Source organism: Mauremys mutica, chromosome 7 (assembly GCF_020497125.1).
Source record: "Mauremys mutica isolate MM-2020 ecotype Southern chromosome 7, ASM2049712v1, whole genome shotgun sequence".
NCBI lineage: Eukaryota > Metazoa > Chordata > Testudines > Geoemydidae > Mauremys > Mauremys mutica.
Window position 1 is genome coordinate 107,239,353 of NC_059078.1, and position 27,577 is coordinate 107,266,929.

General features: G+C 45.5%; 1 protein-coding gene across 2 annotated transcripts in view; it reads right to left on the bottom strand.

Moving 5' to 3' along the window:
• Positions 1 to 27,577, bottom strand: part of DOCK1 (dedicator of cytokinesis 1) — a 561,291-nt gene that overhangs the window by 432,768 nt on the left and 100,946 nt on the right. For both annotated transcript variants that reach the window (XM_045023408.1, XM_045023406.1), the window contains exons 17-22: positions 27,053 to 27,156; positions 26,214 to 26,397; positions 20,158 to 20,255; positions 16,688 to 16,777; positions 16,366 to 16,466; positions 14,869 to 15,003 (exon numbers count right to left, since the gene is read on the bottom strand). In XM_045023408.1, coding sequence (XP_044879343.1) covers positions 14,869 to 15,003; positions 16,366 to 16,466; positions 16,688 to 16,777; positions 20,158 to 20,255; positions 26,214 to 26,397; positions 27,053 to 27,156 — 712 coding nt within the window. The remainder of the gene's footprint in view (positions 1 to 14,868; positions 15,004 to 16,365; positions 16,467 to 16,687; positions 16,778 to 20,157; positions 20,256 to 26,213; positions 26,398 to 27,052; positions 27,157 to 27,577) is intronic.

Consider the following 27,577-nt stretch of genomic DNA (forward strand, 5'->3'; position numbering starts at 1 on the left):
TTGTGATGGTTTATGAACTTCCATGTACTGTTTATAGATGAGTCTATAACTAGGGTAAATTTGTAGGCTTAACTATTGCAACAAAACTAACTCACAGGGGCCAGGCTGCAGAGCAGATACATCAGCAGAGCATTCCTCCAATGCCAGAGGATCTCTGTTGGTACTTGAGGCCAGATCACAACTTCTCTGTGCCACTTCAGTGGTGCAAAAAGGATGTAACCCAGCTAGAGAATTTGGTCCAATCTCTAAATATGGCAAAAAAGTGATTCAATTCCAGAATCTCCTTTCTATTTTAAATCAACATGGCCTTAGCCTAGACTGTAGGGGGAAGGGTGAGATGAGGAACGCTTCTGTCTACGTCTAAAAGGACAGTACCATTACCATGAACAAAGTTCCTGTAGAAACTTAAAACATATTGTTTGTTCTGTGAGAATATCCATATCTCACATTTAGCAGGGATGCAGTCAATAGACTTCTGAGAGCTCTTCTCATTTAATGAGCTTCAATTAAAGAAAGTATGATTAGACAGGTTTAATATGTGCCAGAGAGGAAAACGATAGTTAAGGGTGCATGTATATAGAAGACAGAAGGGCAGAAGGCCACGAAACCATAACATCCTTGTCAAGTCTAAACTGTGGTATTTATAAAAATGGGTGTGGGAAGCACCAGAAATGTTTCTCATGCACTATACATTCAGTTTTCGATTGGCTATGGGCCTATTTGAGACATTTAGTCTCTGGCATCTTTCTCAATCATGCTATATTCTATTTACACCAAGTGCTAAAGTGCCCCTTTGTTGTATGTCTTCACGATCTGTCACAGTAGCTATCATAAGAACAGCCATACTGGTTCAGATCAAAGGTCCGTCTAGCCCAGTATCCTGTCTTCCGACAGTGGTCAATGCCAGGTGCCCCAGAGGGAATGAACAGAACAGGTAATCATCAAGTGACCCATCCCCTGTCCCAGCTTCTGGCAAACAGAGGCTAGGGACACCATCCCTGCCCATCCTGGCTAATAGCAATTGATGGACCTATTTTCTATGAACTTATTTAGTTCTTTTTTGAACCCTGTTATAGTCTTGGCCTTAACAACATTCCCTGGCAAAGAGTTCCACAGGTTGACTGTGCGTTGTGTGAAGAAATACTTCCTTTTGTTTGCTTTAAACCTGTTGCCTATCAATATTTGTGCACTTCCCTTTTATTACCCTCTGCTTTACCCGTAGATTAAACTGGGTCAGAAGAGACACTTCAAACTTCAGCATATGGTTTTGCTTTTCTAGGGCAATAGAAGCGTTACAGGTTAGGCATTTTACACATTTAAACCTTAGTCTGATTTCTTCATACTTGAAAAGATCACATAAGATTTATTGAAAACTCACTATGGAGAATCTATATTACAAATTCCAAATGAGGAACAGGGATTTATTTTTTTAAAAGTGGTGCACGAAAAAGAATATGATGTTCTTGCTACTTTACACTAAAAATTAATGTCTATTATTTCTAGAACAAAATGCATATTCCTTGGGAGCCATAAATACAAAATAAAAAGCTATTAAAGTAGTACACTAGGGAAAATGAAAAAAAAAGGGAATTAAACTGTACTGTTTTGCTATGAGAACTTTGCTTCCTAACTAGAATTGCAGGCCATGCAGGACAGATTATTAAAATTATATTTTAGGAACAAACTAAGACATTGCAATGTTCCCCCAATAAAAGGAACTGTAAAGCTTGACAATCAGTATCCATCAAGACATTTTATAGATACACAAAGCTGGTTAAGACAAGGAAAAAAAAAATTATTGTGCTTTAGTAAGTCCTGAGCACCTGCAACTCCCAATGACTTCAGCTGGATCAGGGTTTATATAAGATTATAGCAATCTTGGCATATGGAGGGCATGAGTGTGTATTTGTTATGCAGTACCAAACACAGTCAGCATGTTCAATAATAAATTATTTATTTCAGAAGTTATTATTTGTAATAAAAACGCCTTTTTAAAAAGCTTTTTCTTTAGAACAGAGACTACTTGCTTGTTAAGTGTTTCACACTAAAACAGTAGCACAGAGACCATTTCTGTTAAGGACAGCCCCTTATGCCATAGTTTTAATAGTTCTAAATAATCACCACGTATTAGCCAGGGTTTCAGCTTTAGAACAGAGAACCAATTGTTGTATCATTCCAATTTAGTAGCTTCTCTGATTAAACCCTTATCATTCAGACTTGCGATTTCCCAGTGCTAATGCATTTTGAATTAGTGCTTAGCACCAGGAAATCCAACGGCAAACACCAAGGGATCATTTTTTTCTGTAAATCTCATCTGCAGTGAGAGATAATTATTTTTTTTCTTGTAAAATGATTTGTAAGACCCGAAACAGAATAAGTGACAGTCAGTACCTTATAAATCTCACAGCAAGAATATTATCGAAAGAAATTACATTGCCTAATTTATAAAAAAAAAATTGGTGATGTTGTTAACTTCAGAACTCTTCATAAATCCCTTGTAATAACCTTGTTACATCCTATAAGAAATATCAAAAGGGTTACATTAGAGGTTAAGACAAATACATAATAGACTTCTTATTTATAGGTTTGTATATTTGGTGTATGCAATTCCATGATAACTTTTAATTTGCTGGAAAATGACAGTACTTAGCTTTATTGGTGAATATTGACTTCAGGCATGGCAACAAATTTACCTATTCAAGTCACAGAAAATTAAACAAACTGGAACACAGCCTGCTAGAAAGGCTGAAACTCTTCACTCCCATATTAAAGTCACAGGAGTTTTTGCAAAGAAATCTCCTCAAGGATTTTCTCATGAAGAAGCTCCACATCATTCCGCTGGAGGAAGAGAGTGAGAAGGGTTTGCTACCCCCTGCGGGAAAACCCAGCCCCAAACCTCACAGATACCCTCAGTATCCACAGGAGGCCATGGTCATCCACAGAGGCTCCCTCCAACTCCTTTGACCATGGGAGCTTATGGGAACCTCTTGGATAAGGGGGGTCTCTGTGAATATGCTAACGTTTTGTCACAAGTTGCATTAGATTTGAGGGGGGACATTTTGCATCCTCTCTTCCCTCCCTCCATGCAGGACTTGGAATGAGCATAAAGCCATCTGCAGGGTCCCAGGGAAGAGGACTACCCTAAAGAGGACCCAGAGTGGCATGCAGATCATTATGATATCAAAGTGATTTACATCATGATCTAAAATCATTATTTAAATCAATTTTAATCATGATTTAACATCAACAAAAAGGAAACCTTGATGGAAATTAAGAATTTTAACCGTGTGGTTTATTTGTACTTTTAAGTATCAGAGGGGTAGCCGTGTTAGTCTGGATCTGTAAAAGCAACAAAGAATCCTGTGGCACCTTATAGACTAACAGACGTTTTGCAGCATGAGCTTTCGTGGGTGAATACCCACTTCTTCAGATGCAAGTGGTGGAAATTTCCAGGGGCAGGTTTATATATGCAAGCAAGAAGCAAGCTAGAGATAACGAGGTTAGATCAATCAGGGAGGATGGGGCCCTGTTCTAGCAGTTGAGGTGTGAAAACCAAGGGAGGAGAAACTGGTTCTGTAATTGGCAAGCCATTCACAGTCTTTGTTTAATCCTGAGCTGATGGTGTCAAATTTGCAGATGAACTGGAGCTCAGCAGTTTCTCTTTGAAGTCTGGTCCTGAAGTTTTTTTGCTGCAGGATGGCCACCTTAAGATCTGCTATTGTGTGGCCAGGGAGGTTGAAGTGTTCTCCTACAGGTTTTTGTATATTGCCATTCCTAATATCTGATTTGTGTCCATTTATCCTTTTCCTTAGAGACTGTCCAGTTTGGCCGATGTACATAGCAGAGGGGCACTGCTGGCATATGATGGCATATATTACATTGGTGGACGTGCAGGTGAATCAATAACTCAATCAATAAATCAATCAATAACTCTCATCAATAACCAAACTTCCATACAAACGGACTTCACTAAAATAAGACAGGAGATCTACATCACTCACTTCACCTCTCTACAAAGGAAAAAGGACTGTAAGCTGTCTAAACTCCTACCTGCCACATGGGGCCACAACCGTGGTACCCCTAACCCACCCAGCAATATCGTCAATCTATCCAACCACACACTCAGCCCAGAAGAAACGTCTGTCCTATCTCGGGGACTCTCTTTTTGCCCTGCCACCCCCACCAACATGATACAGTTCTGCGGCGATCTGGAAGCCTACTTTCGCCGTCTCCGACTCAAAGAATACTTTCAGGACAACACTGAACAGCGCACTGATACACAGTTACCCTCCCACCAACAGCACAAAAAGAAGAACTCCACATGGACTCCTCCTGAGGGTCGAAATGACAGTCTGGACCTATACATTGAATGCTTCCGCCGACGTGCACAGGCAGAAATTGTGGAAAAACAACATCGCTTGCCTCATAACCTAAGTCGTGCAGAACGCAATGCCATCCACAGCCTCAGAAACCATCCTGACATTATAATCAAAGAGGCTGATAAAGGAGGTGCTGTTGTCATCATGAACAGGTCTGACTACCAAAAGGAGGCCGCCAGACAACTCTCCAACACCAAATTCTACAGGCCACTTCCCTCAGATCCCACTGAGGAATACACTAAGGAACTGAACCATCTACTCAAGACACTCCCTACACTAACACCGGAACAAGTCAACATACCCTTAGAGCCCCGACCAGGGCTATTCTATCTACTGCCCAAAATCCACAAACCTGGAAATCCTGGACGCCCCATCATCTCGGGCATTGGAACTCTCACTGAAGGACTGTCTGGATATGTGGACTCTCTACTCAGACCCTATGCCACCAGCACGCCCAGCTATCTCCGTGACACCACTGATTTCCTGAGGAAACTACAATGCATTGGTGAACTTCCAGAAAACACCATCCTGGCCACCATGGATGTAGAGGCTCTCTACACCAACATCCCACACGCTGATGGAATACAAGCTGTCAGGAACAGTATCCCTGATGATGCCACAGCACAACTGGTTGCTGAGCTCTGTGCCTTTATCCTCAGACACAACTATTTCAAATTTGATGACAATATATATCTCCAGATCAGTGGCACCGCTATGGGCACCCGCATGGCCCCACAATATGCCAATATTTTTATGGCTGACCTGGAACAACGCTTCCTCAGCTCCCGTCCACTCACGCCCCTTCTCTACCCACGCTACATTGATGACATCTTCATCATCTGGACCCATGGGAAGGAGACTCTGGAAAAATTCCACCACGATTTCAACAGCTTCCACCCCACCATCAACCTCAGCCTGGACCAATCTACACGGGAGGTCCACTTCCTAGACACTACGGTGCAAATAATTGATGGTCACATTAACACCACCCTATACCGAAAACCTACCGACCGCTATGCCTACCTTCATGCCTCCAGCTTCCATCCCGGGCACACCACAAGATCCATTGTCTACAGCCAAGCACTGAGGTACAACCGCATCTGCTCTAACCCCACAGACAGAGACCAACACCTACAAAATCTCCACCAAGCATTCTCAAAACTACAGTACCCGCACGAGGAAATAAGGAGACAGATCAACAGAGCCAGACGTGTACCCAGAAGCCTCCTACTGCAAGACAAACCCAAGAAAGAAACCAACAGGACTCCACTGGCCATCACATACAGTCCCCAGCTCAAACCCCTCCAGCGCATCATCAGGGATCTACAACCCATCCTGGAGAATGATCCCACACTTTCACAGGCCTTGGGTGGCAGGCCAGTCCTCGCCCACAGACAACCTGCCAACCTGAAGCATATTCTCACCAGTAACTGCACACCACACCATAGTAACTCTAGCTCAGGAACCAACCCATGCAACAAACCTCGATGCCAACTCTGCCCACATATCTACACCAGCAACACCATCACAGGACCTAACCAGATCAGCCACACCATCACTGGTTCATTCACCTGCACGTCCACCAATGTAATATATGCCATCATATGCCAGCAGTGCCCCTCTGCTATGTACATCGGCCAAACTGGACAGTCTCTAAGGAAAAGGATAAATGGACACAAATCAGATATTAGGAATGGCAATATACAAAAACCTGTAGGAGAACACTTCAACCTCCCTGGCCACACAATAGCAGATCTTAAGGTGGCCATCCTGCAGCAAAAAAACTTCAGGACCAGACTTCAAAGAGAAACTGCTGAGCTCCAGTTCATCTGCAAATTTGACACCATCAGCTCAGGATTAAACAAAGACTGTGAATGGCTTGCCAATTACAGAACCAGTTTCTCCTCCCTTGGTTTTCACACCTCAACTGCTAGAACAGGGCCCCATCCTCCCTGATTGATCTAACCTCGTTATCTCTAGCTTGCTTCTTGCTTGCATATATAAACCTGCCCCTGGAAATTTCCACCACTTGCATCTGAAGAAGTGGGTATTCACCCACGAAAGCTCATGCTGCAAAACGTCTGTTAGTCTATAAGGTGCCACAGGATTCTTTGTTGCTTGTACTTTTAAGTTATTTTCCTAAATAAAGGTTCATTCTCATTGATTCGTATCATTTAGTACAACTTTTTGCTAGCCAGGAGGATACACTATATCTACACATACACATTTAAGTAATTATAGAGTTTTAAGTATGTTTATTCAGGTTCTTAATTTGTACTTTTTTATTGTGTTAGAAATGGTGAATGATGCATTTTTTATTGACTAGATTAACTTGTTAATCATGATTTACTACTCAAGCTACTTTTGGTTAGAAATTGGAATTCAATTAAAATGCACGGAAACAGCTTTTTAAATTTGTTTTTGATTAGTTAAATAAAACTACCTTAAATGTGCTAGATGCACAAGATGAAAAGTTTATCAAAGTTAGTTTTTAATACAAAACAAGTTAACATTTTAAACAAATCGAATATTATCTGCTAGGGAACTGACTTGATTGCTTCTGGTCACCATGTCCTTCAAGATTTTAGAAAAAGTAGATCTCATCTCCTCACATCTCATTTTTATTCATAGATTGAAAGAGGAAATCAAGCTTTTCTGCTTTTTCCAACTCCTAATCAATCAATCAATCAATCAATTTCTCAACTTTGAATGAACCAGTCATTGAACTGAAATGAAAAAAATTCTCTCTCTGCATCTGGAGAAAAAGCCAGTGCTATCAGAGTGGCATGTTAACAAACTCTGGTTCCAAGTGCTTAGCCGGTGACTTCCCCCAGTTCATTGGTTTGACTTTCTTTAAAACTTCAGCAGTAAACATACTGCTTGAATATTATTGTTTTTTATTTTATTTAAATGATTTTTAAAAATCATAGTAAGTTGAGGCCTTAACAAAGGTTACCATAATTTCAAATAGGTTTTTTGAAAAGACAATGTATTTATTTTAATTTTTTTTTTTTTTTTATAAATGCATTGATTTTAATCAGCCCTTAATGATGTGGCCCAGAGAAAAGTTTCCTTCTGCCTCCCTTCAAAAGGCTGAGTATCTTCCAACCAGGTGAAAAAGTTACAGTAATCTGAGGCGAGGAACTAGCAAAAGTCAGTCCCAGACCAGTGATGGTTATTGAGCTGCATCCCATTAGTAGCAATATTTGATAATAAAAGACGGTTACTCACCTGTAGTAACTGGTGTTCTTCGAGATGTGTTGCTCCAATCCATTCCAGTTAGGTGTGCGCGCCGCGCGTGCACGGCTTCTCCGGAACTTTTTTCCCTAGCAACTCCGGCGGGCCGGCTGGCGCCCCCTGGAGTGGCGCCGCTATGGCGCTAAATATATACCCCAGCCGGCCCGTCCGCTCCTCAGTTCCTTCTTGCCGGCTACTCCGACAGTGGGGAAGGAGGGCGGGTCTGGAATGGATTGGAGCAACACATCTCGAAGAACACCAGTTACTACAGGTGAGTAACCGTCTTTTCTTCTTCGAGTGATTGCTCCAATGCATTCCAGTTAGGTGATTCCCAAGCCTTACCTTAGGCGGTGGGGTCGGAGTGAGACGTGGCGGAGTGCAATACCGCAGAGCCGAAGGCTGCGTCGTCTCTAGACTGCTGTACCAACGCGTAATGGGAGGCGAAGGTGTGGACCGAAGACCAGGTAGCCGCTCTGCAGATGTCCTGGATGGGGACATGGCTCAGGAAGGCGGCGGACGATGCGTGCGCTCTCGTAGAATGAGCGGTGAGTCGGCATGGTGTCACGTGAGCCAGCTCATAGCATGACCTGATGCATTGAGTCACCCAGGAGGAAATGCGCTGGGTAGAGACCGGCTCGCCTTTCATGCGATCAGCGATTGCGATGAAGAGCTGGGTGGAACGCCGAAAGGACCTTGTCCGGTCGATGTAGAACGCCAGCGCCCGACGGACGTCGAGGGTGTGGAGCTGTTGCTCCCGGGGCGAAGCATGGGGCTTCGGGCAGAAGACCGGGAGAAAGATGTCCTGATTAAGGTGGAAGGCCGAGACCACCTTTGGTAGGAAGGCCGGGTGAGGACGAAGCTGCACCTTATCCGCGTGAAAGACGGTGTAGGGGGGGCCCACCGTCAACGCTCGGAGCTCCGAGACTCTCCGTGCCGATGTTATGGCAACCAGGAAGGCCGTCTTATAGGAGAGGTAGAGGAGAGAACACGTGGCCATAGGCTCGAATGGTGGACACATGAGTCTGGCCAGGACGAGGTTCAAGTCCCAGGTCGGTGCCGGGCGGCGCACTGGCGGGTATAAGCGGTCGAGGCCCTTCAGGAAGCGGGAGACCAACGGATCGGAAAAGATGGTTCGACCCTCCACCGACGAACGAAAGGCGGACACCGAGGCGAGGTGGACTCTCAAGGAGGAAACCGCCAGACCCTGCTCCTTGAGGTACCATAGGTAGTCTAGGATGGTAGTGACAGGTACCACGAAAGGGTTGAGCCCCTGCTGGTCACACCAGAGCGCGAACCTCTTCCATTTCGCCATGTAGGTGGTGCGGGTGGAAGGCTTTCTGCTCTCTAGCAGGACTTGCTGTACTGCCGCCGAACAGTGCCTCTCTGCGTCGGTCAACCACGCAGGTACCAAGCTGTAAGATGGAGGGACTGCAGGTTCGGATGGCGGAGTCTGCCGAAGTCCTGCGTGAGGAGGTCCGGCCACAATGGGAGGGCGATGGGCTTCCGAACGGAGAGCTCGAGCAGCAGGGTGTACCAATGTTGCCGCGGCCAGGCTGGAGCCACGAGTATCATGGTGGCTCGATCCCTCCGAAGCTTCTGGAGCACTCTGTGCACGAGTGGAAACGGAGGGAAGGCATAGAGGAGGTGAGTCTGCCACGGATAGAGGAAAGCGTCTGACAGGGAGCTCGGCGAGTGCCCCCGGAACGAGCAGAACTGGAGACACTTCCTGTTCGCCCTGGAGGCGAAGAGATCGACCTGGGGAAACCCCCACCTCTGGAAAATCGTGTATGCAATGTCGGGACGGAGGGACCACTCGTGGGAGAGAAACGACCTGCTGAGGCGGTCGGCCAGCGTGTTTTGCACTCCCGGAAGAAAGGACGCTTCCAGGTGAATGGAGTGGGCCACGCAGAAGTCCCACAGGAGGATCGCCTCCTTGCAGAGGGGGGACGAGCGGGCTCCGCCCTGCTTGTTCACGTAGAACATTGCCGCTGTGTTGTCCGTGAGCACTGTCACACAGCGGCCTTGCAGGTTGGTCCGAAAGGTGTGACATGCAAGGCGGATCGCTCGGAGCTCGCGGACATTGATGTGGAGAGCGAGCTCCTGGGGCGACCAGCGGCCTTGAGTGTGAAGGCCACCCAGGTGAGCCCCCCAACCGAGTGCCGAGGCGTCCGTGGTCAGTGTCGCGGACGGACGAGGCAGGTGGAACGGCACTCCGGCGCAGACGATCTCCGGGTCGAGCCACCAACGAAGGGACTCGAGGGTCGGTTTGGTGACCGTGACCACCATGTCGATGTGGTCGCGATGCGGGCGGTACACCGACGCCAGCCACGACTGGAACGGACGGAGGTGGAGCCGCGCGTATGCGGTGACATAAGTACACGATGCCATGTGACCCAGGAGGCGGAGGCACGACCGCACCGTCGTGGTCAGAAAGTTGACGAGCTCCCGGATAAGGGAGACCATTGTCAGGTGTCGAGACCGCGGCAGGCAGGCGCGGCCCGTAGAGGAGTCGAGAACCGCTCCAATGAACTCCACCCGCTGTGCCGGAAGCAAGGTAGACTTCTCGGCGTTGACAAGCAGCCCGAGGTGTTGAAAGAGGGACAGGATTTCCGCTACCTGGCGCTGCACCAGCCCTTGTGACTGCCCACGAATCAGCCAGTCGTCCAGATAGGGGTAGACATGCATCTGACGACGACGCAGGGCCGCCGCTACCACTGCCATGCACTTTGTAAATACCCGCGGTGCCGTGGCAAGTCCGAAAGGTAACACGGCGAACTGGTAGTGGTCGTTGTTGACGAGAAAGCGAAGGTAACGCCGGTGAGGGGGATAAATTGCGACATGGAAGTAAGCGTCCTTCATGTCGAGGGCGGCAAACCAGTCTCCCGGATCCAGAGAGGGAATGATGGTCCCCAGGGTGACCATGCGAAACTTGGGCTTGAGCAGGTATTTGTTCAGCTCTCGAAGGTCCAGGATAGGACGCAGCCCTCCTTTCGCCTTGGGGATGAGAAAATAACGGGAATAGAATCCCCTGCCCCGCCTGTCTGGAGGCACTGCCTCTATGGCACCCACGCTCAGTAGAGTCTGAACCTCTTGTAAGAGGACTTGCTCGTGAGAGGGGTCCCTGAAGAGGGACAGGGAGGGTGGGTGGGAAGGAGGGGGCGTAACAAATTGTAGACGGTATCCCGACTGGACTGTCTGAAGAACCCAGCTGTCCGATGTTATTCGGGACCACGCCGAACGAAAATAGGAGAGGCGGTTGGAGAACAAACGGGGGGGATCCGAGGGGGAGAGTGATGGGCCGTCCTCGGGCGTCCCATCAAAAGGCCTGCTTGGACCCCTGAGGGCCCTTGGAAGAGGCCTGGGACTGGTTCCGACGGTTACCCGAAGGCCGTCTGTGATTCTGGCCAGGACGTCTGGGCGTATACGGCCGATAACGCTGCTGCTGGAAGGACCGAGGGGGCTGCTGCCGGAAAGACCTGCGTTGTGGAGCCGGCGTGTGCATGCCAAGGGTTCGAATGGCAATACGCCCATCCTTTAAGGTCTGTATCCGCGAATCGGTCTGTTCGGAAAACAGCCCTTTCGTGTCGAACGGCAGGTCCTGCAGCGTGTACTGCACCTCCTGTGGTAATGTGGAGGATTGCAGCCATGAGATGCGCCGCATCGCCACCCCTGTTGCTATTGTCCGCGCTCCCGAGTCCGCCGCGTCGAGGGCAGCCGTAATGGACGAACGGGAGGACTTCTTCCCTTCCTCGAGCATTGCCGAGAACTCTTGGCGGGCAGTCGTCGGCAGGAGCTCGGTGAATTTTGCCAGGGATGCCATGATGTCAAACACATACCTGGCTAGAAGGACCATTTGGTTGGCTATTCGCATCTGCAGGCCGCCCGCGGAATAGACCTTACGGCCTAGCAGGTCCATCCTCCGAGCGTCCTTAGATTTGGGCGCCGGGGCCGGTTGGCCATTCCGTTCTCGGCCGTTCACAGACTGCACAACAAGCGAGTCCGGGGTTGGGTGCGAGTATAAGTACTCATAGCCCGTGGGGGGGGCTGAGTACTTCCGTTCTACCCCTCGAGCCGTGGGAGGGATGGACGCGGGCGTTTGCCAGAGCGTGGCAGCGTTCTTCTGTATAGTCTTAACAAAAGGTAACGCCACGCGCACAGGAGTGTCCGAGCCGACCACATTAGTAATGGGGTCCTCATCCTCTTGGACCTCTGCCACCGGGAGGCCCATGGACGTCGCGACCCGACGGAGTAACTCCTGGTGGGCCTTAAGGTCTATGGGGGGCGGGTCTTTGGCAGAAGTCCCAGCCACCGCTTCGTCCGGGGACGATGACGAGGACATAGCCTGTCCGATAGTTTCCATGGGAGGGGCCGTTAGAGGCGCCTCGGCTGGGGCAGGCTGGACCGGGGACTGGCGGTCCTGCGGCCTCGAGGGCTCGCGGAGAGGTGACTCCGGGGGGCGACTGATCGTCGCTTCGGGAACTCTGCGCTCCGCGGCAACGTCTCTTGGGGGAAGCGGAATGACTTGCGCTTCATGGTGACCCCAGGGCACCCAGAAGCCCCACTGCTGAGCCCCTTGAGGGTGGTCGCGTGGGGTTGGTGGCAATGAGCCGGTGCCGTCCGCGCCAGAGGCGACAGATGCCGGGCGAGACGGCCAGGGCGGGGCGGAGCCCGAAATCGAGGCCCGTGGGATATCACCAGGCGGTATGGAGGCCCGATGTCCGTCCGTCCGGTACCGAGAGGGTGACCGCGACCATCGGTCCCCGCGGTGCCGGGAGCTCGACCGGTGCCGGGAGCTCGACCGGGAGCCGGACCTGCGGTGCCGGGAGCGGCTGCGGGAGTTCCGGTGCCGGGAACGGTGCCGAGACGGGGACCTCCGGCGGTGTCGACGCGACGGCGATCGAGACCTGGACCGGTGCCGGGAGTGCGACCGGTACCGAGATGACGATCGGTACCGGGACTGCGACCGGCGGCGAGATGGCGATCGGTACCGCGACGGAGAGCGGTGCCGAGATCTTGAGCGGCTAGACGGTGACCGGCGTCGGTTCCTGGAGCCTGAGCGGGACCGAGAGCATCGACCGTGCCGGCGGTCCGTGGATGGCGGTCGGACCATCATCGCCGGTTTTCCTGCCGACGGGACAGCCCGCACCGGCGGCGCCGGGGGCTCGGTGCCTCTACGAGCTGTATCAGCTCACGCGCGGAGGAGTACGTCTCCGGCGTCGTCGGCAGCCTTGGCTCAACACCGGACGGTGCCGGGGAGCGTGGCGGTGCCGGACTCGACGGCTCTTGCAGAGTCAACGGCACGGTGTCTGCCCTGCGCACAGTCACCACTGTGGGCGCAGGCGGCACGAGCACTTTAGCTGAGTCTGCAGCGCGGGACTTAGCTACTGCTTTAGCGAGCTTGCGCTTTCTCGTCGGCGAAAGTGAGCGGTGCCGGGTCTTCGGCGCCGGAGGCGGAGCCTGCGGGGCCTCGGTACCGGAGCGGGCTGGTGCCGCTGGTGCGCTCTGCACCGAAGAGGTTCTCGGCGCCGGCGCCGCTGGTGCCGAAGGTTGGAGCGACGCCTCCATAAGGATCTGCTTAAGCCTGTAGTCCCGTTCTTTGCGTGTCCGCGGCTTAAAAGCAGAACAGATAACGCACTTGTCGGTGCGATGTCCTTCTCCGAGGCAACGGAGGCAAGCGTCGTGTGGATCGCCAATTGGCATCGGCCTTTGGCACACAGCGCAGGGCTTGAAGCCCGGTGCCCTGGGCATGAGCCCGCACCGGGAAGGGAAAAGGGGGGGAAACCCCCCTTAACCGTTTACTAAAACCTAGAACAACTACACTATAACAACTATAATAACTCTAATCACTAACTAAACAACTAACTATATATATACAAGATAGGAGAGCTAGGGCAGTGGAGGCCAACGAGCACTCCACAGTTCCGACCGGCCGTCACGGGCGGTAAGAAGGAACTGAGGAGCGGACGGGCCGGCTGGGGTATATATTTAGCGCCATAGCGGCGCCACTCCAGGGGGCGCCAGCCGGCCCGCCGGAGTTGCTAGGGAAAAAAGTTCCGGAGAAGCCGTGCACGCGCGGCGCGCACACCTAACTGGAATGCATTGGAGCAATCACTCGAAGAAGAATAATTATTATCTTGATGACATTGCCAATGAGAGTTTCACAGATTTCCAATGGCATGCACAGTATTCGTTTTGAGCTATTGGATCACAAAACCATGACACTGTTATATATCACTGTGCTACCTGGGGTGATTGTTAGTTTTCACTTTTCTCTACCCTCTGTTTGTACAGGTTGATTAAAAACTAAGGAATCCTAGCCATGAGAATGAAAGAATTTAAATATTAATAAATTTAAGACACTCAAAATATTTCTAAAATAGTGTTCCTGGTAACATATGCAGAATTCATACTAATGTAGTATGGTTTAAAAGGTTGACTGGAATTGTTTGAGATGAGTAGCATAACTCATTAGTTTGCCACTTGTAAGTAACACAGCCGTTCTAAACCCATGCTAATAAAGCTGTTACACCTCACTACATCATCAAATACTCTAATTACAGCAAGAGTAACTGGCACAGTTAAGGCTGCCTTCCCATGCTAACCTTCTGTTTTCAGACACCTACAACATTCAGAAAGCTATGAGCAACAATGGAAGCGCTTATGTGCCCTTTCTAAACTGAGGTATCACTCCCACTGTGAGGTCCATGCTTAAATATACCCACATATAGTCACTGTTTACGTTTGCAAGGCAGCTGAGAGAAGGATGCTGAATCACAGGTGTAGTTAGGGTTTGGTAGCTGGGAAGGGATTAAGGGGACAAGGGACAAGCTATAAAACCAGTAGCAGTGTGGCCATAAAATAAACGGTAGCAATATGTCCATAAAACCATCACACCTCACAAGGTTTTAGCACCTTCAATCTTATTCCTTCTGTCTAATGCCTAAGTTACATTTTCTTATACTTTGGGGATAAGCCAAATTTGTGCAGAGTAAACAAGTGCTTTATGAATAAATAAATTATATTCTATTTACTGCACAATACTTCTTACCTTTAAACAGCCAGTGCCCTTATGAAAAATGCTTTGTTTCATACCAGTCTACTAGTAGGCACAACATTTACAGTAAATACAAAAAAAGCCAGAACTCATCACAAACTTCTCTAATGTCAATTGTAATTTTTAAATAAAGAGAAAAATCATAGTTAAGGAAAAAATATGAACCCCAAGGTGTTTTTTTTAATTGTTAATACTTACTGATTGAACAATATTCTGGATCGTACGATAAATTTGAAGATGTATTCCAAAGCTTTCATGGCTTTAAAAAGTTGATCAGTTACACCAGGTTTCTCAGCATTATCCACGTAATTTCTTAAAACTTTAGTCAGCTTTCTATTAAAAAATAATACAGGTTACTTGTACTTTTTCCAATTAAGAATTTTGCTTCCTGAAGAATTTAACAATGTTAGCCACAGCTAGTGCAGATAACATGAAAGCATTTTATTATGTGAGAGTAAGGACTCTTCATTCAATTCTTGTCCTTACCAGTGACTAGCTATGACTCTGGGGAATTCCCTTAACCTCTCTGTTGCACACTTTACCTGCCTACAAAATGAGCACAACATCATGTATTTCATAGGAGAATTAGCAGGCTTAATATTTACAAAGTCCTTTGAATCTTGAGATGTTCAGGTGAAAGGCGCTATGCAAGTGCAAAGAATTATCATAAGTATTTGTGAGTAGATTTCTAAATTTAATTATACTATCTAAATTAATAGCCCCTGCAGGGTTGTATCTAGTATCCTTGCATATGGCTTTACTTTGCAGCAGTGACAAAATAGATCCTGTAAAACTTGCCTTTTCAAAATTATAGACAGTAGCAGTTGACATTAAAAAATGACTTAGTCTCCAACTTTGGGATTTTTAAAATTTTGTTTCTACGGACTAACAAAATTACCACTTCTATAGCCTCACTTTTCCTGACTGGAAATCACTTTTTAAACTGGAATATAGACAACTCCTAGTTTTAAAATCACCATCTTTAGATTTATTTTAAACATACAATAAGTGATATTTTTAAAACACATATAACCTACTGAAGCTAATGAAGACATAATTTTGTTCTTATCATTAAAGTGAACACACACTATGCATTTTCTTCCCACATAGATCATAAGGGTAAGTTGGCTGCCAAACTCCATTCTGAGGAAGAGAAAGTTGCCAAGCAAAGCTATCGATTACTGGTTTTGTATCCAACAAGAACAGTCTGAAGTAGCAAATAGCAAAAGAAAGTTGAGGGGGCTTGTTTTTGTTTTGTGTGGTTTTGTTTTTGCTTAAAGATGACAACGGTGTACACATAATAGAAGATAAGCAGAATACCAATTTTACACTGTAAGCAAGATGGATTTTAATTTTTTTAATATTTATTATTCCTTGCACAAGTATAATTGGCAGTTTTCATGTTTTATTTATTATACATTTCTCCATAAACATGTCTGAAATAGTTCAAATCACCATCTCATTAAAAGGAGGAACTCTGGGCTTCATGCCTCAGGATTGACAGCACTGTTACTATTAATTCAGATTTGAAAAAGGAAAGCAGGAATATCTCCTACTCAAAAACAAAAAAAAACCACGTTTCTTCGTGTTTATAGGCAAACATCTATTTAAATTATACAAAAGGAAATGTGAACACCATCTGGAGATACTCTATACAACAATTTTTTCAGTAGAAAAATATTTTTAAAAACTTACGTGTAGGCTAAAGTAGCACTGAAATGTTTCTTAATGTAGGTTTCCAAGACAGGATTAAAATGCTGAAATTTTCTGTCAGCAATCAGTCCAATGATAAATACCTGTTAAATTAGTATAATTATTCCATTATCCACAAAATATTTGAATTTCTATATTCTCAGGAGCTAACCAGTTGAATCATTTCAAACGAGCCACAATAGCAACATACAGTCACAGACTGACCTTAGTTAAAAACAACAATCCTACTACACCATAATTAAGTCTATAAATCAATATAATTTACATTTTAGCCAAACATCTATGCACAAACAAGTCAACTTACCAAAGCATCAAACACTAGGGTGTCAAAGGTCTCACTCTCTGAATTCTCCATCATGATGTTAAAAAGTGCATCCAGTGTATCTTGTAGGAACTGCAGGTAAATATTCAGTCACTATATTTTACAGGAAATTTGAGATTAAATTTCCCAAATTGATATTTTACATGGATCTCCACACTAATTTTTATTTTTACATTATGCAGAATATAAAAATAAAAACGTTAGTTGGAAAATAGAAGAATTTTTTTCCACATTTTGTTTTTATAAAATTTATAAAATTTAGTATTTATATATCAGAGTTGGCCAGAAAATGTATTACCACCCCACTCCACTCCCCCACCCCCCGCCACACACACAGAGTACTTGAAGAGAAACCTTTAATTTTTATAGTGAATATACCAACCAAGTGTTTCAGAATTCAATCTTAACATACTGTTATTAAAAAGAATCATGCAATTTTTGAGACATGATCATGTATCTCAGTACAAAACACAAACAAGCAAGTCAGACTCATGCTAAATAAATCAAGTAGTACTCAGATGCTTTGAAATTATCTTGACATTAACAGAAAATACAACATAGCTATTTATGGCTCCATGAACTCACAGACCCACAGCAGTCAACTAATAGCATACATGCAGGCATTGGAAATACCACACACAACCTTCTTCTCCCCCCCTCCCCCCCAATAAAACCTACAGGCCTCTATCACTGTAACTGAGGAAGAATCTTCACTAGACAGTTGGCAGGACACCCTGATCTGCACAACATGAAAGTAAAAGCAGATTAGTAAAGGGGACTTGATTTAAGCACAATGGGAAAAAGCGCTCTAACACCATATAATTTAATATTCCCTCCTACCATAGGCTAATAGGGTTGGAGTTCTTCAGGTTGCATGATGCATTTAGTTTTACCAACCAATAAGTCTGTGTCTGGGCAATCTGTGTTACTAGATGGACAGAAAACAACAGCTCCTCCCAGGCAGACCAACATGTGAATGGATCACCGCTCAGATTCAGATTTTGGAGGGACATGTAGTTTTATGCAGCAAATGCCTTTTGTCTCCATTGAAACAGGTAGGCAATTTTCTCCTGTAGCCGGACTCGTTTAGGAGTGGAGTAAGCTATTTGTTTTGTCAAGAGATTTTATTGGGGGGGGAGGGGGCGGAATCCTCCATCAACCAAAGGAGTAGAGTAATGATCAAAAGCTAACTTTATTTAGTATCCACTGTAATCCTCTGTTGGCCACCAATTTCCATCCCCAGGAATCTGTAACCACAATATGATGCTACTAAAATCTGGAGGCAAACAGCATAGAAGAGGAAGAGCTTGCAACATCATTTTCATATGGGCACGCTGCTTGGGGCAGAAATCAGCTTTTGACTTCACGTTTTAATTTTTAGTAGAACAATGTGTGTCTTGCAGTCATATTCATTTAATTAGGGGAAACAACATGGCAGTTCACACTGGTATGTATTTAAACATTCACTTTTCAGTGGGAGTGAGTAAAGTTTTCCCGAGCATATGATGGTTTGATAGCATGGCTAAACTCCATTCAAAACAAAACAGAGAGATGAAAAAGTGCCATGACTGGATGTTTTTTGCACATGTGGGCATCACACACATTTGCTTTCATCTGTAGAACTCATGTTGTATGAGCAGTTTTGAACACATGCAATGAGGACTTCCAGTGATGGCTAGAAAGATTCCAGGCTGTCCAGGCCATAGAGGGCAGGCGTACCCCAAGCAAATTACTAATAGCATCTTGCTGCAGATTGAGGCAGTGCTTTGGAGACTAGCAGGAGGACACATTAATTAGGGAGGGATGTCATGAATAAGGACTACTGCTCTGTACTATTGTGTCTATATATCATATATGGAGAACTCCATTACAATTAGAATCTCCATTGAAAGAAGACAGCATTCATTCTACCGGTACTATTGATGTAGGATGAGAGTCAAATGCCAAACAAGTCTCTTGTATGTTCACTATTGATGTGTGAACACTAGTACAGTATGTAAAGATATTTTGATGGAGATTTATGAATCAATCATTTATTAACAGAACATTTAATATTCTTGACAAGTAGACATTATTAGAAATTACATTATTGAAAAGTGGAAGTAGTTTAAAGGAAAACAAATGAGGGGAAGGGAAAGGAACAGTTAAACTAGAAATGAATAATAAATATGCAATATTATACAGACTAAACTACTAAGAAATTTTTCTCACACTTCAGAAACAGTCAGCAATGGTCTTTTAAACAAAGAACTAAGCTAAAGACCAGCGTATCAAATAAGAACTCTTCAGTCATGGGCAAAAATTTAATTGATGCATGTCCCTATTAATAATGGGAGCTTTTTGATGGACTTCAGTGAGGCTAAGATTTCACCTGCACTGTCTACAAAAGTGTATGCGGAGCGGTGGGGGAACAGCAGTGTGGTGGGAGGGGGAAGGGAGGTTCACCTAAATATCGTTTTAACTTTCAGTTGTGTCACATTCTGTTATTTTTTGTAATCACTGAGCATGCAAGTATTTGCCTGCTGTATTCTCTCCAAGGTAATTTGGAGAACAATGAAGATTACCCATGATAACATTAGTTGGCAGTGAGCATCAGCACTGAGCTATGGCTATCAAGAAATATAAGCCAAAAAATGTAATAAACAAGGCCACTCTGCAAAGTTCTGTGTAAGAGGCTATATTTTCCTTAGTCAGTAAAGAACAATGGCTCTGGTCTCAGCTGTGCGAAATTTCCTTAAGATGAAGCATTCATTAGTGCTTTTTTACTTTATTTGAATTTTAATTTGGTTAATAGAAGCATAAAGGCCCTTAAGGTTCATCTACTCCTGATATATTACTTCTGCTGACATTATTGGATTCGATTTAGTACAATGTATCCAATAAAGTCTAAGCCTATTGTTTTCCACAAATAAACCTGTCTTTCTGTTGGTCTCTACAATCACTCAATGCCCTTATGGCCTTGGCAAGTGTAAATTATTTGGCCCAGCTACATCTTCAGCAGGAAACATAATTAAAAAAAATATTAGCACCACTTGCTGAAATGTGATACTTGCACTCCACATTCAAACATAATAAAATGCACTTAATATTTATTTAGAGAATTGAACTTTTGCTATGCATTTTATTATCTCACAATGATTGAGGCACTCTCCCTCAGCAATAATTTCAAGAAGTTTTGATTGTACTGTTTAAATAAAAATCCCTTTTGGCATTTAAATGTGCATATAAAAGCAAGTTTACTGCAGTATTCAAAATATCTATATTTTAAAAACCTGTGCTTTACATATCTGTATTTAAAAGTAGTTCCTTTACAGGGGTGTTGTGAGGACACATACATTAAAGATTGCAAGACACTCATATACTACATTAATGGGAGCCATATAAATACCTAACACAGAGGACACAAAAATTAAAATATCAAATTCATTTTAAAAATTTAACTTGTTTGTTACCTTAACCACTTCACCACCATCAACTTTCATCAGCTGTCTCAAATTCTGCTGCAGCAAGTTTGTGTTAGATCGCCATTTCAAAAGCCCCAAGAGATCCACTAGAAGTGAGAAAAACATTCAATTATTATGTGCTGCAGGAGTTATGCTCTCATTCATATACCATGACTATATTCATCATAAATAAAAACTTCACTTCCAAGTTAGTCATTTTTATTGGCTGTTCACATATTTCACTACTGTATATCTGCATTGCTGAAATCTAGTACCACTATATTCCTACTTTCACGTGCATTTACTCTGAGAATGTCATCCATGGAAACTTAAGAAATTCAAAAATCAATATTAATTATGATAAGGATACCTTAGTGCTATAGCATACAGACTACGCTTTTTATTATGAAAGCACTGCTATTTTAAAAAAAGTGCATTACATTTGCTAAAGGTACTTTTAAAAAGGAGGCTGAGAAAAAGACGGTTACTCACCTTGGTAACTGTTTTTCTTCGAGATGTGTTGCGCACGTCCATTCCAATTAGGAGTGCGCATGCCGCGTGCACGATCGTCGGAAGATTTTTACCCTAGCAACACTCGGTGGGTCAGCTGAGGCGCCCCCTGGAGTGGCGCCCTTATGGCGCCGGATATATGCCCCAGTCGACCCAGCGCCCCCTCAGTTCCTTCTTGCCGGCTACTCTGACAGAGGGGAAGGAGGGAAGATTTGGAATGGATATGAGCAACACATCTCCAAGAATAAGAACAGTTACAAAGATGAGTAACCATCTTTTCTTCTTCGAGTGTTTGCTCATATCGATTCCAATTAGGTGACTCCCAAGCCTGACCTAGGCGGTGGGGTCGGAGTGAGACGTCGCAGAGTGGAGAACCACTGAGCCAAATGCCACATCACCCCTTGACTGTTGGGCAATCGCGTAGTGGGAAGCAAAGGTATGCACCGATGACCAGGTTGCTGCCCTACATATCTCCCGTATGGGTACATGAGCCAGGAAGGCGGAAGAGGAAGCTTGAGCATGGGTGGAGTGGGCAGTAAGGTACGTAGTTGGGACACTCGCCAAGTCATAGCACGCACAGATGCAAGATGTGATCCAAGACGAGATGCGCTGGGTGGAGACCTTCATCCAGTCTGGCACAGCTACGAACAGCTAGGTCGTCCTCCTAAAAGGTTTTGTTCGTTCGATGTAAAAGGCGAGGGCCCTGCAAACGTCTAGGGAGTGCAGCTGTTGTTCTCATCAAGAAGCGTGCGGCTTCGGATAGAAGACCAAAAGGAAGATGTCTTGGTTGACTTGGAAAGCAGACACCGCCTTAGGAAGGAAGGCAGGGTGTGGTTGCAGCTCTACCTTGTCCTTATGAAACACTGTATACTGTGGGTCCAACGTAAGGGCTCTAAGCTCCGACACACATCTCGCCAAGGTGATAGCGATGAGGAAAGCTGTTTTCCAGGAAAGGTACAGGAGTGAGCAAGTGGCCATCAGCTCAAAAGGGGCACCCAGGATTCTGGATAGGACCAGGTGGAGGTCCCACATAGGGGCTGGATACCGAATTTGCAGGTACAGACATTCCAATCCCTTGAGGAACCTGCTGACCATGGGATTGGAGAAGACCGAGCACCCATTTTTGCCCGGGTGGAAGGCCGAAATCCCTGCTAGGTGTACTCTGATGTCCTTGAAACAGCAGGGCCTAGCAGTTTCATCCAAGAGATAGTCTAAGATGGTAGGCACTGGTGCCTCCAGAGGGGCAGCATTGCTCAGAGCACACCACCAGGAGAAACGCTTCCACTTGGCCAAATACATGGACCTAGTAGAGGGTGAGGTTTGGGAGGAGGATAGGAGGGAAGGAAAAGGCCACTAAAAAAATTTCAAAATAATGACAGCCTTTTGCTTGGGCTGTCCACTGGGGTGGAGTGGGCGGGTGCACGGAGCCTCCCCCCACGCGTTCTTACACGTCTGGGTGAGGAGGATATGGAACATGGTGAGGGGGGAGGGTGGTTATACAGGGGCTGCGGCGGCACTCTGTGATCCTGCTGCCGTTCCTGAAGCTCCACCAGACGCTGGAGCATGTCAGTTTGATCACGCAGCAGCCCCAGTGTTGCATCATGCCTCCTCTGATCTTCCTGCCGCCACCTCTCATCTCAAGCGTCTCTCCTCTCCTCACGTTCACTGGCATCTTTCCTGTACTTTGATACCACGTCCTTCCACTCATTCAGATGAGCTCTTTCATTGCGGGTCACTTCCATGATTTCCGAGAACATTTCGTCTTGCGTCTTTTTTTTCACCGCCTTATCCGAGATAGTCTTCGGGACGGAGGAGGGAGGCTTGAAAAATGTGCAGCTGCAGGAGGGAGGGAAAAAAGGGAGAGAAGTATTTTAAAAGATACATTTTAAAGAACAATGGTTATACTCTTTCCTGGTGAACAACACTATTCACCTTACATAGCACATGTGATTTCAGTACAAGGTCGCATTTTGCATCTTAATATTGAGTGCCTGCGTCTTTGGTATTAGAGATCACAGACGCAGGTCCGGGCAGCAGAATTTGGCTTGCATGCGGCCATGGTAAGCCATTGTCTTTCGGCTTCTGCAGCCTTCATATATCCAGCGCCCTCCTTTCCCAAATAGCAAGCAAAGGCCGCTGAGTGCTGCTTCTTTCCTGTTAACGTGCAGCACCAGAAACCCACCCCCCCTCCAATTCTCTGGGATGATCGCTTTACCCCTCCCCCCACCACGTGGCTGGTATCACGGAAGATCCCTGCTACCCACCCCTCCCCCACCCCCACTGCGAAAAACGCCAAACGCGAAAAAGCTCAGCGCCAATCCCCCCCCCCCCCCCCCCGGCTGGCTAACTGCAGGGAAGGATTTCTTTTCAGCCACAGGCAAACAGCCCAGTAGGAATGGCCATCTCTGTCCCCTTAATTAAATTCCCATATTTCAACCAGGTTACCATGAACGATATCACTCTCCTGAGGATAACACAGCGAGATAAAGAACGGATGTTGCTTGAATGCCAGCAAACACCGGGACCATACGCAGCTAGGCTTTGTCATGCAATGATACCAGATTACTTGCTACATGCATGGCGTGGTCAAGTGTCCTACCATGGAGGACGGAATAAGGCTGCGCTGCCCAGAAACCTTCTGCAAAGGCTTTTGGAGTACCTCCAGGAGAGCTTCATGGAGATGTCCCTGGAGGATTTCCGCTCCATCCCCAAACATGTTAACAGACTTTTCCAGTAACTGTACTGGCCGCGAATGCATCCCAAGTCCTCAGGGCAAATTAATCATTAAAAAATGCTTTCTTTTAAGCCATGTTTTATATTTACAAAAGGTACACTCACCAGAGGTCCCTTCCATGGCTTCATTGTCTGAGATAGTGGCTTGGGAAGGCTGGGAGGGTACTTCTGTCAGGCTGAGAAAAAGCTCCTGGCTGTTGGGGAGAACGGAGTGCTGTGTGCTCTCTGCAAGCTCGTCCTCCTCTTCCTCCTCCTCATCTTCCCTGTCCGCATCCTCAGGCAAGGCTAAGATTACCTTCACCTCAGAATCCATGGACAGGGGTGGGGTAGTGGTGGCGGACACCCCTAGAATTGCATGCAGCTCAGCGTAGAAGTGGCATGTTTGCGGCCCTGCCCCGGACCTTCTGTTTGCTTCTTTGGTTTTCTGGTAGGCTTGTCTGAGCTCCTTAACTTTCACACGGCACTGTACTGAGTCCCTGATGTGGCCTCTCTCCATCGTGGCCTTGGAAATTTTTTCAAATGTTTTTTCATTTTGTCTTTTGGAATGGAGTTCTGTTAGCACGGAATCCTCTCCCCATATAGCGATCAGACCCAGTACCTCCCTTGTGGTCCATGATGGAACTCTTTTTCGATTCTCAAACTGCATAGTTACCTGTGCTGATGAGCTCTGCATGGTCACCTGTGCTGATCAGCTCTCCATACCGGGCAAACAGGAAATGAAATTCAAAAGTTCGCGGGGCTTTTCCTGTCTACCTGGCCAGTGCATCCGACTCCAGATTATTGTCCAGAGCGGTCACAATGGTGCACTGTGGGATAGCTCCCGGAGGCCAATACCGTCGAATTGCGGCCACACTAACCCTAATCCGAAATGGCAATACCGATTTCAGCGCTACTCCCCTCATCGGGGAGGAGTACAGATATCGGTATTAAGAGCCCTTTATATCGAAATAAAGGGCTTCGTTGTGTGGACGGGTGCAGGGTTAATTTGGTTTAACGCTGCTAAATTCGGTATAAACTCGTAGTGTAGACCAGGCCTAGGTCCCATTAACGTATTGACCAAACTTCTGAATACTACTAACATTAATTAGCAAACATATAAGAAAAACTGTAACAATAAATATTATTAATCACAAACTAAAATAATGTTTCCAGCAGTGCAACCCTCTATATTGGATTCTGTCAGCTACATTTTATAAAACTATAAAATTACTGTGTTATCATTAGGATGTTATCATATATTTGGGTTGCAATTCAAAAATTATTTCAGAATTATTGCTAAGTATCTCCTTATGCCATAATATTGGTTGACTGCAGTGAATCTTATGTGCTTTGAATATAAAACAACAGGAATATGTTTCAGAGATGTCACAAAGTACTGCAGTATAATTGTGAGGTGACTACGAAGTCATGTCAGACCTGTGATTTTTCTACTTGGATAGGAACTGAATAAAGAATATATTTACAGGACAATCTTAACGGTTGCTGGCAGTAACACATCACTCAGTATTGTACACTTTACACAATATGTGTATTTATAAGCACTTATGTAAAATACAAGTGAAAGAGGGGTACAGATCAACACAGTCATTAATGGTATTAAATCCATTGAAAGTTTTAATTAACCTGTGTCAATTCAATATTGAAGTATTCCAAAATACTATGTGTATGAACTGTCAATTAAGTTAAGCTATCTCAAAGGCACAGATCCAACTACATTTTTGAAAGAGAGGACAGAGAAATTACATACTGCAGAGGACTTGTGTTCATTAGGTTAGACCCCCTCTAGGCTAGATTCCTTCTGGCCTCCAAAGTCTGGGATCCCACCATACATCACTAAAATAGCCAGCCTCCAAGTACTACCTGATCCCGCTCCCCCTGGTGACTCCTATAATGACTACCTCCTTTCCCAAGAGGACTCCATCACCCCCAGATGACCTCCCCTACCCCATATCCTGAATCCTATCCACTAATCTAGAAGCAAGGAAGGAGGCTGATCACTCCATGGGAACAGAGTGAAAACAAAAGAGCGGGCTGGAGAAGAGGGTCAGTTGCTTCAGTGACCCGTGAGCTGTACCAGTGACTATACCAGAGGCTGCCAAAGGAGCATGAAAAGCAGGTCTGAGGCTGATGGGTTTAGAGGAGATACTATGATGCTAACCACATCCCTGCCACTCCATGCCCAATCCTTAAACTCTAGCCATGGGGCACTTTCTACAGAGAGGGTGAGGCTTGGCAACTTCCTCCTCCCTCCCACACCCTTCTATCCATCCCTGCTCTGGTCTCTGTGCCAGACATAAAAAGAGGGTGGAACTTGTCACTTGGCGAACCCTGCACACACAATGAAAATTATATAAGGCAGCCCACTGGGGACCATAGCCATTCCACCACCGTCTTTACCAGCTCTTCTATACACAGAGGCACTTTGAAGGGATACTAGGAATGTGTTCCATCATCTTCTCCCACACACCTGTTTGCACCCATGCTAGAAACTAAAGTTTTAGATAAAGCCTATCGTGCCCTGTTTTACACCCAGAAGGACCTTGGCTTAAATGGGCATGGAAATATTTTCTTATCCCTAGGCAGAGCTGGACTAAAGTATATAGGCTGAGCAAGGTTTGGATGCTACACTGCCAATTCTCTTACTGTACTTGTGCTGTGTCTAGACAGGACTTCATTGGCCAGGGCTGTTGATCAAAACCCTTCACAAGCAGTATAAAATCCCCTAAATAAAAGAAAATACTACTACATTTCCTCCCCACTGATAAATGGGGGGAAGTTAAGGGGGCACATAGGGTGGAGAAACATGTCTTCTAACAACTCACCATTCTGAGTGAGTTTTGTTGAACAAACAAGAGTAGAAATCTGGAAAGAATCTTTGCTGATGGTGCAACTTCCAAGGTTTTGCATGCTCTTCCCAGTTGTGGCATGCCCTTTTTCTTCCAATTCTATTTTAGTGGATGGCAAGCTTAAGTATGTTGAGGCATCCTCCAACTTCTTTGCTTCTGCCTGCAAGATTTTTTTTTAATCAAAACATAACATGAAAAATAATTAAAATAATAAAGAACAAAGTTATATAGTACATTCTCAAACAGGAATAAAGGTATTTATCCTAAATCTCTATGCAACCATTTACGGTCTATGTACTTTACGTTTGTTCTGGTTTTAGAGAAATTTCAGGTTAAAGTCTGTTTGTTCGTTTTTTTAAAAAGGCCTGAACAGCTCTAGCACCTACATGATTTGGAGCAGGAACGTGAAATTTCACATGGCCAAAGGCATGCTTTTTTTGCTCTCCCATGAAAATCCATCCATATGCAGCCAAATTACAAGCCCTACAAAATCAGCATTTCCACATGCACAGTACATCTTGCACTTGTTCAAGACTTGTCCCTCAATTTTCCGAATATCCCAATTGTACGGTACATGCTGCTGGGTCCTGCTGAGCCCTCTGGGCATCATTCTGAAAGAGCCATACAGAAATGAACCTCCATTACCTCCCATCCCTTTTACGTTTCCACTGCTTGACTCTGCTAACAATGTTCTTTTAATATAGTATTTTGCATGTACTTACAACTAGACCGATGTGTAATAGATTCCATAAAGTGAAGCTTTCACAGTAAACAAATCTGTGCAAAGACTGAAGCAAATATCTTTAAAATTATACCTTGTACACTATAAGATCATGCTCTCCATCCCTTAAAGTTGTTCCATCGTATCTCATCAGCTTCACAAATGCTAAAGCAAATATTTTCTCTGACTTATCTTTGGCTGTTAAAAAAAATAAGACACATAGCATAGTTTAAGTAATTGATATTGACAGAGACACTCCTCCAATATCTCAAGGAAAGATAATTTAAAAATGGTCTGACAGTGATACGGCTTCCCATATGCAGGAAAAGGGCTAAGAAATGTAATAAGGATGCAGTCTTAGAATCATAGAATATCAGGGTTGGAAGGGACCTCAGGAGGTCATCTAGTCCAACCCCCTGCTCAAAGCAGGACCAATCCCCAGACAGATTTTTGCCCCCGATCCCTAAATGGCCCCCTCAAGGGTTGAACTCACAACCCTGGGTTTAGCTGGCCAATGCTCACACCACTGAGCTATCCCTCCCCTCATGTAAGTCCTCTATATGCAAGACAAGCTAGATAGTAAAATAAAGATTTTCAAACACAGGTGCCTAAAAACTGA